Here is a 14,374-nt window from a genome sequence, read left to right on the forward strand (position 1 = left end):
AGATGGAAGGAAGGGAGGAAATATTTATACATTTTAAAAAATGAAAATTATTGAATAACTATTATTATTATTCACATAAACTATGAAAACACTCAATCCGTCTGTCTACATAAATCATAATTAATAATAATACAAGTTATTCTACCAGAGAGTTATGATTGTAAATATCATTTAAAACATCATAAAATGAATCAGTAAATAAATAAACATTACTATTATTGTGCATTAAAATAATATTACATAAAAAAGTATTCGACCAATAATCTACTTAATAAAACAAAAAATAATAATAAAAAATACCAGATAAAATAATGCACAAATCAGTTTTAATAATGCTGTTATATTTCTGTTCAGATTATCTAAATATACAACTAACTATTGTTATTATTATTATTATTATTATTATTATTATGTACATAAATATAATAGCACATATTTTAAACATTATACGAACTAATTCTACTTAAAATGTACTCTTAATGCATGCTTTGAAATGAATTAACCTGAAATATACAATTATTATTATTACTACTGTGAGAAAATACCATAATAATAAATTACATAAATAAATTACATAAATTATTATCAGTAAAGTACATATATATATATATATATATATATATATATATATATATATATATATATATATATATATATATATATATATATATATATATATATATATATATAATACTATTTCAAAATTAAACCTAATATTCATTGAAACACCCAATCTCTAATAACATTTAATTAAACTATACTAAAAATATAATGAATCAATTGTAATTTAATTCACATTAATAATTCAATCAATCTCAATATCTTTGTGACTCACTCTGTACAGTAAGGCTGATCTCCAGACTGCTGCTTCCAGCTACATTAGCAACAGTGCAGGTGTATCTGCCAGTGTCTCCAGGTTGAGCAAATGCGATCTGCAGTGAGCCTGTGCTAAGGACTCGTTGGCGCACTGACTCACTCAGCAGCTGCCCGTCTTTATGCCAGGAGACAGAGGGAGTGGGGAAACCCTCTGAGTTGCACTGCAGAGTTACAGAAACATCTAGTGCCACAGTGTAGGCCCTGATGTCAGATGTAATGACTGGGGGAACTGCAAGAGAAGTGAAACTTATAACCTTTTCCACAGATGTTTAATCATCCCAGCCTATGAGTGAGCCTAACCTTGAACTCTGAGTTTAGTTTTCCCCAGGGCAGTGCCTGCTGGATTCTGAGCTACACACATGTAGGTCCCAGAATCCTCCACTTTGGCTTTAGAGATCTGCAGACCACCATTGGGGAGCACCGTAAAAACACCTCCTGAGAATGAAAGGGTTTGCATTTTGCCAGCATTGGTAAAAGAACGTACTTTACCAACATAGGCATTTTAAAATTTAATAAAACAGATTTAATTGTATAACAATTTTTTGATCTAAATAAATAAACAAATAAATAAATAAATAAATAAAGCCTTGGTGAATAAAAAACAGCAAGCTATTGTCTGAATATTAATGTACAGAAAACAATACAATGTTATATCATACAATATTATAATAAAATGCATTGATTAAGATGCTAGATTTAAAGCTTGGTGTTGTTCTCCAGAGTGGTAGAATTATTTTCCACCTGTGGTAAAGATGTTGATGCCCTCTTTCTGCCAGGTAATAGTTGGGCGAGGCGAGCCCGTTGCTCTGCAGGGCAGGGTCACATGGTTGTTCAAAATCACATCAAGTGTTGAGGGGTGTGACTGTATCACTGGAGACTCTAAAAAATATACATATAGACAATTCATTGCAGAATTGTGAGACAAATGATAAACAGAGAGAAATGTGTGTGTAGTCTGACATGTATTTTTGGCATACTGTATATATTAGCCTTTTATTTTAATGTTCCCCAACAGACAAACTGCCTTGGCTAAATAACTTAGCAAGTAGGGTACAATCAAATTGAGCATACTTTGAAAAAATGAGTGGCTGTCTGGCCATAAAACTAAAAATGTATACTACCAAAACTCTGAGAGTTAGTTGTAATTTAAAAATGTTACTTAGAAGTGGTTTTCACACTGGGTAGTTACAGGAATTGAGTTACGGAAACTAGCTCTTAGGCCTGATACTCTAAGAATTAATTTCCCCCAGATTATTTTCCTGGCTGCATTTGCACTGCAATAGGAACTCTAAAGTGACGTAAGCATGCAGCAATATCAAGCACTGCATTTAAAAAGAAATGAACAACTGCAGGATAGAAGACACTGTGATTGAAGCTGTGTTTTTACTGTTTTTCATGTAATTTATGATAATAAAAATAATAGGACATAGTATAAACGTAGACATATACGTTATGTGATTGAGGACTAAATAATCTATGATAACTTGTAGAGCTACATTTCACATATGGGCGGCACGGTGGCTCAGTGGTTCGCACTGTCGCTTCACAGCAAGAAGGTTGCTGGTTCGAGTCCCGGCTGGGTCAGTTGGCATTTCTGTGTGGAGTTTGCATTTTCTCCCCTTGTTCGCGTGGGTTTCCTCCAGGTGCTCTGGTATCCAAAGACATGCACTATAGGTGAATTGGGTAAACAAAATTGGCTGTAGTGTGAGTGTGTGTCTGAATGTAAAAGTGTATGGGTGTTTCCCAGTGCTGGGTTGCGGCTGGAAAAGCATCTGCCATGTAAAACCTATGCTGGAATAGTTGGCGGTTCATTCCGCTGTGGCGACCCCTGATAAATTAGTGACTAAGCTGAAGAAAATTGAATAAATTTCACATATACATTCACCCAATCAGTGTAGATGTACACTACTGAAGTTCCTATTGTGCTGGATTAGACCTTGCTCTGAAGTAGGAGCTGATGTAGTTACCCTATACTGCATTGCTATAATTGAAATCGTTCGCAATACCTGCAGAGCAAACAAGACAAAAAGTGTGTATATTCAGCAATAGTTATAAGAACTATTAAAAGGTTCCTCCAGTACCAAAACCCTATAGCCAATAGAATGTGTAAAGGGTAAATAGAGTAATCCCCCCAAAAAATGTCTCATACCGTGAACTGTGAGCTGAACGTGTCGGTGTGCAGTTCCTGCTGCATTCTTGGCCACACAAGAATAACGACCCGAGTGACTCAGATCTGCAGCTGTGATCTCAAGAGGACCTGAGAGAAAGCAAGAAAATAAAAACTGAATTCAATTTAGATTAACATCAACACTCTTTTCACATCCTTACTACATAAAGCTCACCTGATGGTAGTATTGTATAACCCTCTCCGTCTTTAGCTAGTCTCAGTCCATCTTTGCTCCAGGACAGGACAGGATGAGGCACTCCAGACGCAGTGCAGCCGATGACCACCGGGGACAGTCTGCTCACTACAAGCTCCGTGGCCTCATCCGCAATAGAAGGAGGAACTGTTGAGGGAGTTAAACATTAGGACTCCATGGAATTGAGATATAGCTTTAGACAGATGTGGAAGTAGGAATTCACCATGTACAGTCAGCTGAATGGCTCTGCTCTCCTGGCCTGCCTCATTGGACACAACACACTCGTACAGCGCCGTGTCCTCTACTGACGGTGCGATGACCACCAGAGAGCCTGACGACAAAAGCCTGAGGACAGATTGCAAACTGATAAACTGTATACAGTCATGAATTGAATGTGATATGGAGCAATATCCAGCTTTATGGTCATTTCAGACCCAAATTTAAGAGTAATGCTCAATTGGTTTAAAGGTACAGTAAGAGGTGATATAAAGAGAGGGAGGAAACCTGGCTGAACCTGTACATATTCTGGTTTTGGTCAGTGTTAAGGGCTTGAGTGTTTTTGGTCCAGCTGACAGAGGGTTTGGGGATACCAGTGGCCTCACAGGATAGTGTTGTCTGGACATTCACTGTCACAGTGATGTTAGTAGGACCCTCAGCAATGGATGGGGGCACTGGAGTAGGAGAGAATATTTGAGTGGACTTCAGGACATTTTCAAAACATAAAGTCAATACTCAAAATAATGATATACTGACATTGGCTTAAAAAGTAGAGCATTATGCTAGCATTAGCAAGGTCATGGCTGCAGAAGAATGCAGAAAAATGCCTAGCTCAGATGCAAAACATTTTTAATCTTCATTATTTTAGCTTTTCATGCCATATTCATATTTTATTATAGCTTTATTTAAAAAAAAATACTTGTAACAATTTCAGTTTTAAGAATTTTTAAAAAGCATGTCCAAATACAGTACTGTATTTCGACACTCACCATACACTTGTAGATCTACTCTCTTGCGCTCTGTTCCCGCCTGGTTGGTGGCCATGCAAAGGTAGCGGCCTGTATCAGTCACCTGCGCTGAGAGGATGCGGAGTGAACCATCCTCACCAAACTTGTACCTAAACATACAGTAAAGTGCATTTGTTATAGCCCATAAACAAAACTGACAGTTGTGAATTGTTTAAAAAGTGATCTGCGCTGCTGACCTGGGGTTGTTTCCTGCCAGGATGGAGCCTTGCTTCCTCCAGGTAATGCGCGGAGCAGGGACTCCATTCACAACACACTCTAGAACAACCGGCTGATTGATATGAACCGAAACAGACTGAGGACCATCCTTTATAGTGGGAGGAACTGCAGAAAAAATGCAATAAAGCTATTTTAAAATGCTCACACATAAGCGGGGTCACAATATTTTCCCAGGCAAAGACATTGCTGGTCACCATTGACACTAAGCTTGAAGTGGCGTCTCGTTTCTCCAGCAACATTGCTGGCCACGCATGTATACTGAGCACCATCTCCAAGCACTGCATTGTTGATCTGCAGGTAACGACCACTGGACAAAACACGCACTCGTGGAGACATCTGACAAAAGCAAAAGACATTTATAATGTTATCAAAGACTCCTATTTTAAATAAACAATGAACATTTAAAGTTTATAATGATCAAAAACGTAAAACAATCTGTCACAATTTCCTTAAAAAAATATTACGCATAGCAAAACTTGAGACTTATTATATATTGTAAGAATATTTTAAAATAATAATAACAATAATATATATCGGGGTAAATACTATAAATGCAGTGTTGATGAGCATACACTCTAGTGTGTATAAAATACTTTAAAATATAACAAAATAAAAAAGTAAAGTATTTAGTATTTATGTATTTAAATAATTTATTTCCCTAGAATTGTTTTCAAAATTTAATTATTAAAGCTATAAAAGCTGTAAATATTAGAAAAAAGTAAAATATAATATAATATAATAAAATAAAGTAAAATAGAATAAAATAAAAAAATAGAATAATAAAATAAAATAGAATACAATAAAATAAAATAAAATATAAAATAAAATAAAACAAATTAAAACAGAATAAAATAGAATAGAATCAAGTAGAATAAAAAGAATACAATAAAATAAAATATAAAAAAATAATTAAAGTAAAATAGAATGGAATAAAATAAAATACAATAAAATAAAATAGAATACAAAAATAAAATAGAATAGAATAAAATAAAGTTAAAAATAATAGAATAAAACAATACAAAATAGAATAAAATAAAATAAAAATTAATAAAATAAACAATTATAAAATAAAATAAAGTCAAATTTAATAAAATAAAATAAAATAGAATAAAATAAAATACAATAAAATACAATACAAAAAAATTTATAGAACACAATAAAATAAAATAGAATAAAATAAAATATTTTAAAATACAATAAAGTAAAATAGAATAGAAAAGAATAATAGAAAATAGAATAGAAAAAAATTCAATAAAATAAAATAAAATAAAATAAAATTAAATAAAAAAAAATTAAAAAAAATAAAATAAAATGTGTCACGATTTCATAGCAGACTATAACATTGAATGTTGTTTTCACTGGATACCTTCAGAGGTGCACCGTCTTTAAGCCAGGTGAGGGTTGGAGGTGGAACTGCATCTGATTTACATTCCAGGGTGACCTGTCTGTTCTGCAGGACAGACACATCTTGCACACCTCTGTCTCCAGCAATATTGGGTGGAACTGTTGGAGCAGATTACCATTTTGTCTATTTGTCTACTGTAGGAAAGGCCACATTTTAATTTGATTATCACATTGTAATTGCTTTAAATACTCACCATGTACTCTAACAAGAAACTCTTTATCATCATCTCCAGCAGGGCTAGAGGCTAAACAGGTGTATCTGCCAGTGTTCTCCACCTATAAAGAATGTGCCCAGACATGAATTAAAGGGTTATTTAATCACAAAAAAATGAAATAAATAACTTAACCTTTATTTGTTCATGAGTTTCTTTTTATGATAAACACAAAAGAAGATATTTCAAAAAATGCTTTAAAACTGCAATCTTTGATATCCATAGTATGTTTTCCCTATCATAGAAGTCAACGGTTAAGCAGTTAAAGCATTTCTTCAGCTTTCTTCAAAATATTGCATTAAAAAACGAAAAGGCCACTTGAGAGTGAGTAAATGTTTAATTCTGAATGAACTATGCCTTTAATGACAGAAACAAGAATGCTATGTCCCAATTTGCATCCCATTCTCTGTTCTAACCTGAGCAGAAGCAACTCTGAGCATCTGTCCATCTCTGAGGAGGCGTATGTTCTCTGTCTGAGGCAGCGGCCGGCCGTCCTTCAGCCAGGTGAGTGTGGGTAAAGGTATGCCATCAGCCTCACAAAGCAGCTCCAGCACATGATTCACAACCACAGAGACTTCAGCAGGCACACCTGAGCCGTTGATTCGTGGAGGGTCTGAGAGATGGGACAGATGCTGATGAGTCAGAAGAAAGAGTCTTTTTGATTTCATTTTGTTGCACTTTCACTCACCCAGTACTTTGAGGCTGAAGTGGCGGTTTGCATCTCCAGCTTGATTATGTGCAGTGCAGGTGTAGCGTCCAGTGTGGTTGACTAGCACATTTACAATCTGCATTGTGCTGTTTTGGTTGAGGAGCAAGATATGAGCATCTTTAGAAACTGATGCACCAGTTCTCAGCCAAGTAATGACTGGACTGGGCGTCCCATCAGCAATGCAGATGAAAGAAGCTGTGCTTCCTTTTACAACTGTTACTTCTTCTGTACTGCCTGCCCCGTCCAAACTTGGAGGAACTAGGAAGAATGACAGCAAATTTTTGGGTTTAAGATGAAAATAACAATGATTTGGATATTTTTTTCCCACACGGAAAGAACCTATGTAAACATATCGGTTTTTAATATATGTGACATACATAAAATTGGCTAGATTTCTATATTATATGTACATATAACCACATATATGTTTACCTATATAGGCACATATATGCATATATATGTTTGCCTATATATTAGTAAAATTATTAAAATCTATAGCTGCTAGACAAGACCAAGCCCAAAATGTAGAAACTAAATATATATATATATATATATATATATATATATATATATATATATATATATATATATATATATATATATATATATATATATATATATATATATATATATATATATATATATATATATATATATAATTATTATTATTATTATTTTTTTTTTTTACTTGATATCATACTGCATATAGGTTTCATAAATGTCAATATACCCTCATATAGGTTATTTCCATTTGGGTTTAATTAAAATGAATGTTTTAAGAGTAAATACCCCTAAATGTTAACTATGAAAATATACACAGACAGATTTACTCACCATATACCTGTAGGGTGTAATGTCTGTTGTCCACACCGGCTCTATTGGAGGCCACACAAGTATAGCTGCCCCCATCAGATACCTGTGCACGAGCAATTCTGTCAACAAAATAAAAATGAATATAAAAAATTATTCAGGGTGAGAAATAAACACCTGTCACCGGCAAAATATGGTTACTTGATTGATAAGAATCTTATTTTTTCACTCAGCTGAAGTTAAAATAAAGTAAAATATAATAAAATATAATAGAATGAAATAAAATAAAATTAATTAAAACAGAATAAAATAAAATAGAATGAAATAAAATAAAGTAAAACAGAATAAAATAAAATAGAATGTAATCAAATATTATTTTGTGCAAATATGAAATTCAGTATGTATACTAATAACAGTTTTTACTATTAAAATATATACCTATAAACTATTAAAAATAGATTTTGTTATTTGCTATGCTTTTTAATTACTACTAAAATAACAGTTCAATTTCACATTTTGATTCAATTTTCATCACTAAAAAATGTTGTTTGTTGCTTATTCTAACTACTTATTTAACAAGAGTTGAAACAACACAATTCTTTTTTTTTTTTTCTCGATTTAATCGATTTTTTATGTATTGGGACAACATGAAGGAAGTGTGTTGAACCAAAGATTATAGAATGCACAAGACATGTCACTCATATAGTTTTAAATGGAGAAAAGTGGTGAATATGGCGAATGAAGCCTCGTTTTCTAGTACAGGAGCCAATCATCGATCACTATAGACTGACGATTCGCAGAGGGAAAAAGCTTGGACCAGAATTACTTCAGATGACCAGCGCGATCAGACAACCATTATCCAGCAGATGATAATATGTAAGACTGCTATAAATGAGGTTGGTGTTGTGATCTTGTTATTTTCGAGTGCACATGCGCATCAGCTCGGGCAACCTGATTAAATGCCAAATTAGTTTGATTCAAACTTTTAGAAATGAAACTTATGAGACCGTTGTTGTCTAATTTTATTGGTAACTCCAAATATGTAATGTAATTGTAAGCTTGGCAAACAGTTTTGAAGAATTTGATGTTTCCCGATTCAGACATAATGCCCAAGCATACTGCCCAGGAGGCGTTTCAAAGATGGCCACCGAGTGAAATGACTTGTCTTAAAGGGACTTTGGTTGAACCCAGCATTCCTTACAGTGTACACTAACCTGAGACTTTATTTTTATTTCCTTTACTGTACTAAATTCATGGTTGTAACCGAGTGCATTTCAGGAATGTATTCATCAAATAAAATGAAAGAATATTAAGATTTAACTGAGGGGTTTAAAAGATAATTAACCTTGTAAAGCATCTTACCGCAGGACTTGGCCAGCAGACAGCAGGCGTATCTGAGACGATACTGGAAGCGGCAGACCATTCTTCAGCCAGTTGAGCTGGGGAGGTGGAGAACCACTAGCTACACACTCGATATTTATTGAGCTGTCCAGCACTGTGGTCAGTTCCTTAGCAGCAGGCCCATTCCCCTGGATCAGAGGAGGAACTGGGAACGAGACATACAGCTATCAGATGTCTGGCAAAAAAATGTTTAATAAATAAATCAATAACAACCAGTCCCATAAAGATACAACTTACCGTAGACATTTAGGTTGAAAATTCGGTCCTCCTCTCCAGCCTGATTGGTGGCCACACATGTGTATTTTCCACTATCAGATGTGTGGACAGCTGTCACAGTCAGTGTGCTGCCATCAGGGCTGATTCTGAAGAAAAGTTCACTTATGCTCAACTTGTGTTGTATCATTACACAAAAACACTATGGAAAAACAGTATGCGCACTGAATAACGACATAATGACACTCACTTAATGTTCTTCTGTGCAGTTCTGCTAATTGTCATACCATCCTTCAGCCACTGGATCTCAGGGGTAGGAGTTCCTTCAGCGCGGCACACCAGCTGGACGCTGTCGTTCAGCAAGACGCTCATCTCACTGGGTAACTCAGATCCTATGATGTTTGGCGGGACTGAAGAACACAATATGGACGGTAAATTGGTCTAACAAGAACACTGCTGAATGCATGTTTTTTTGGTAAATATTCTTTACCATGTATTACAAGATGGTAGTTTTTCTGGGCCTTGCCCTCCACATTGGATGCAACACAGGTGTAAGTGCCGCTGTCAGATAACTGTGAGCGGGAAATCTGCAGCTTACTGCCCCCAGACAGGATATGCATCTCTAGAGACTCTGAATTTTCTACAAAGACAATCAAAACAAGCATTAGACATATTTTGATTAAGAGTTTTAAATCCCGCTGACCTTTATTGTAATTTTTGCCAAAAAAAAAGTCAAGGAAGTTAATGGGAACCTAAACTTTTACTATCACCATTTTATGTTCTGCAGACGAAAAAAGCTACAGTTTTGGATCAAGGTGAGGGTGAGCAATTTATGACTATTTTTATTTTTTAGTTCTCTTTAAGACACCTGTAACTTGTCTATCTCACCTATTACTCTGCCATTCTTCAACCAGGTGAGGGAGGGAGGAGGGATCCCGGTAGCATCGCAGGCGAAGGTGAGAGGATTACTAATGGTTTCGACAACACGTTCTTCTGCTGGGCCGTCCAGCCTGGGGGGAACTAGACAAAGTTTGATAAAACACTAACTGTAACACAAACAGAATTAAGCTTAACAAATGAATCATGTAAAATGTAAGGGAATTACTTAAATACATTTTAAGCAAGATTTTAATAGTACTAATCTATAGTTTTTATCAAAATGTATACAGTAGCATACATGTAAACTGAATCAAAGTAAATAAAAGTAAAATAAAAAACAAAATAAACTGTATTCTTTACAATAGATAAAATACAATATTTTACATATAAACTGTATGTGTACACACACTCTCTCTCTATATATCGATATACTGTATATACTGATGTTTGGGGTCGATATGATTTTCTACAAATAACTATTATTTTTATTAAGCAAGCTTTATTTATTTGAATTTTGATAATTGAAAAATGTTTTTTACAAGAGAAATATTTATTGAACACCAAATCAAATTTTGTTTTAAAAACAAATACATACAGTACACATATGTATAGTATTTCTATATAGCAGTTTCTGTTTTGCTTTTCACCATGTATGTTGAGATGGAAGTTCTTGTCCACTTGACCTGCAACATTTGTGGCCTTACAGACATACTGGCCTGTATCTGATACCTGACAGACAGAAAGAATTTAGATTTATACTTCTTAAAACTACATTTTAACGTTCTTTTCTAAAGTAAACAAGAGTAAACAAACATCACTAAGTTAAGACATTTCTGACTAAAACAGTGGTTGCTTTTACAGCTTTCAAGTAACATTTTCTATAGATATGATTTAAACTTCAGTGTAAGCTCAAAGCTAATGAGCTTTTCTAATACACACCTCTGTTTCTTTCAGTTGCAGCATTTGTCCATCCGCCAATATGCGCAAGTTGGCAGTCTCAGCGATAGGCCGTCCATTTTTGTACCAGGTGATGACAGGAGGAGGCACTGCATTAGATTCACACTCCAGCATAACAGATTTGCCCACCTGAACATTTAACACCACCGGAAGATCCCCACTGCTGTGTCTGATACTGGGAGGCACTAAAAAATCAGATAAACGTAAATAAGCTCACATGCAGGAATAACAGAAATGTTAAAGGGCACAAGTCCACAAGACAGGATTTATAATAAAGACAGAAATGGATTAAAAGATCTGTTCTAACTATCTGTGATCAGCTGCACCTCAAGAATGAGATTTACAAGTATTTTTTAAAGTGCAAATTTGTGACAAAAAAAGACAGTAAACCACTTTGTAATTCATAAGCGCTAGAAACACCACAGCTCCATGTCAGTACACAGCTTTAAACAAGGATTTTCTTAACTGCTGAAAAGTTTAGCAAAGACATAATATACAAGCTTATGGCAAGTGAATATATAATACAAAATTTTATATTCTACTAACCATATACTGTAAGATAAATAAGTTTTTGGGCTTCTCCTGCTGGGTTGACAGCAACACAGCTGTATTTCCCCCCATCAGACATCTTTGCTTTCAGGATCTGGAGAGTACGACCACCTAGAGACAGAATATGACAGTAAGAATTGGATAAAGGGCTGTGCTTTTATGGCCCTGTCTAAATCTAGCATTGTTTTTGTTAAAGAGCCCATATTATGGGTTTTTGAAAATGCCCTTCCATGTAGTTTGTAACATAGCTATAAGTGTAGTGAAGTATCCAGCTAAGGCTTAAATCTGTTAGTGAACAGTGTAAAACTGTTGATTCATCTATAAAAGAGTCGACTCATAGTGCTTCAAACGAGTCGCCTTGATAACGAGTCATTAGGTGTTTCGCCATGACGTACTAACGAAAACAAGTTATTCACGTGCACGCGCAAACCCGGGAGATTTCAAACCTGCGGCCCTGCCCTCTGACATAGAAACCCAGACACACCCACAAACACACACACACAAACATACCGGTCGATTAAAGTCACACTGCAGATGGATATTATTGAGTCTCTACCCAAAGATGAAACCTCAGCATTATAACCAAGCAGATGAAAACAACTGGAAACTTCTGAAAACTACATGCTACAAAGAATACTTCATCGGCGTTTGTTAAAGGAAGGATCAGTAAAGAGTAACTTACTGATGGACATGTTAGGATGGGTTTCTTCCTCCATTTCTCAAGTGTAAGTATGTGCGATTAAAGTTGCCTCGTTGACTCTAGCTTGCAAATGTATTTAGTTGTGATTTGTTACTTGTAACCGTGTGTAAGTTACTGTATCAGGTTAACTCGCTTTATTCTCATATCGCGTGCAAAGTCACGTTAAAAACGCGACGCGAGCTGCTTTGTTTTCGTTTTGTTTTACTGTGTGAGTGTGTGTGTGCGCGTGCGTGTGTGTGTGCGCGTGCTGTCGTCCGGAGGTGTGTGTGTGCGCGCTAGTTGTCGTCCGTAGGAGGGTTAAGTGTTTGTGTGTGTGTGTGTGTGTGTGTGTGCGCGCACGCGCAAGGACGAGGGCAATATGTGTGTGTGTGTGTCTGTGAAAAGAGCAGAGTGAGACAAGCTAGAAGATCTCCTCAACTGTTTTTGGAGTTTTTGGTCAATAAAATAGTTAGTCGTCGGTATTTTCAAGTCCATCGTCTGTATTTACATTGACCCACTGGCAGCTAAAATCCACGCCTACACTATTGAGCGTGTATGAACTGTGATTACTTTTATATTGCTGATTAGCTGTTGGGCATTTTCTCTCACTGAAGGCAGTCGACCAATCGCAACAGACTGTCATCGGTCCAATCAGCTCAGATTAGCTTCACGCTAAGGAGGGGTTTGGGAACAAATGAATCACTGGACGATTCATACAGGAGTCGCTGGGATAATTAGGTAAAAATAAATGCAGATTATAAGACCATGAAAGTGTTTTTTGACCTTACATGCATATTAGACTGTTGTTGGAGACCCTTACAACCAAGATATGACCCTATTTCATGTATAATATGGGCTTTTTAATATAATCACAAGTGGACAACACTAAATAAAAGTCTGAGAGTCTGGCACACCACTTCCAGAGGATTGTGAAAATGCATTCAGTTGGATTGCTTTACAAGTGTAAACCTATAAGTCGTTGATTTCATTCAAAAAACAACTCTTCACTGCCTAGCGACCTGATTATTGATGTAAAAAGACACAATGTTCTCTTACAAGTCATGTTTCTTAAAACAAACCCACAACATTTGATTTTGGGGCTTATAAAGCAGAAACTAAAAGTTGTTGCTTTCTCTATAATTTCACAAATTCTCCTTTTGCATTAATACTTCAAGCGTATGGATTTATTTTGCCATATTACATAGAAAGATCAGAAAAAGTCCATACATAAACCCACCCATAGATCCACTCCCCTCACAAAAATCAGGAAAGTGGTTTAAAGTAGCCATGGATTAAAACACCAGGTGTAAACAGAGATGTGTCTCACTTGTCTACTTGTGATCTGATCAACTAAAACGCACCCTAATAATAGCCTAAATTGTGTAATTAGCTTTTGTGTGTGAGTGTGTGTGTGTGTGTGTACCAGGCATTATGAGTGCGTTGGTGCTAGCCTGTACAGGTCTCCTGTCTTTGAACCATCTGAGGGTTGGTGGCGGGAGTCCAGTGGCCTCACAGTTTAGAGATACAAAGTTATTCAACACCACGGTCACATTCTCCTCTCTGATGCCCACAATAGTGGGAGATACTTATGAAAAACCCAAACAAATATGACATTATTAGTTATAAAAGGTCATCATATATGATTAATTACTTCAGACAATAAAGCTTGACATTAACTCAAGGTCATGATGGTTTAATACATAGGGAATGCATTAATTGATAAAATGGATAACTTAAAATGCAATGCAAGGGAAAAATCTAAATATACTCACCATGCACATGCAAGTTGAAGGATTTCTCTGCTGTCCCAGCTAAGTTTTGAGCCACACATACATAACGTCCTGTATCTGTCACCTGTGCATTTAAAATCTACAACACACACACTATATTTCATTATTCATTATAAATAAAATGATTATATTATTATATACAAACATTCAACAACATATTTATATATATTTTAATTACTATCATTTATGCATTCATACATTCCTTAGGCTTAGTCTCTATTTCAGAAGTCGGCACAGCGGAATGAACTGCCAACTATTCCGGCATATGTTTTATGCTGCGCATGCCCTTTCACT

General features: G+C 35.5%; 1 protein-coding gene across 2 annotated transcripts in view; it reads right to left on the minus strand.

Annotated features, from left to right (window-relative positions):
- hmcn1 (hemicentin 1) overlaps nt 1–14,374 on the minus strand; it is a 139,506-nt gene that overhangs the window by 19,780 nt on the left and 105,352 nt on the right. For both annotated transcript variants that reach the window (XM_087297224.1, NM_001190304.3), the window contains 25 exon segments: nt 14,063–14,159; nt 13,714–13,875; nt 11,609–11,722; nt 11,045–11,247; nt 10,753–10,834; nt 10,115–10,246; nt 9,717–9,866; nt 9,477–9,636; nt 9,251–9,375; nt 8,975–9,158; nt 7,637–7,734; nt 6,782–7,060; nt 6,510–6,706; nt 6,076–6,157; nt 5,844–5,980; nt 4,672–4,813; nt 4,438–4,582; nt 4,223–4,350; nt 3,751–3,907; nt 3,460–3,581; nt 3,219–3,383; nt 3,026–3,133; nt 1,618–1,755; nt 1,177–1,311; nt 836–1,105 (listed from right to left, as the gene is read on the minus strand). In XM_087297224.1, coding sequence (XP_087153350.1) covers nt 836–1,105; nt 1,177–1,311; nt 1,618–1,755; nt 3,026–3,133; nt 3,219–3,383; nt 3,460–3,581; nt 3,751–3,907; nt 4,223–4,350; nt 4,438–4,582; nt 4,672–4,813; nt 5,844–5,980; nt 6,076–6,157; nt 6,510–6,706; nt 6,782–7,060; nt 7,637–7,734; nt 8,975–9,158; nt 9,251–9,375; nt 9,477–9,636; nt 9,717–9,866; nt 10,115–10,246; nt 10,753–10,834; nt 11,045–11,247; nt 11,609–11,722; nt 13,714–13,875; nt 14,063–14,159 — 3,712 coding nt within the window.

This window comes from Danio rerio, chromosome 20, assembly GCF_052040795.2.
Source record: "Danio rerio strain M-AB ecotype USA chromosome 20, GRCz13ab, whole genome shotgun sequence".
NCBI classification, from domain to species: domain Eukaryota; kingdom Metazoa; phylum Chordata; class Actinopteri; order Cypriniformes; family Danionidae; genus Danio; species Danio rerio.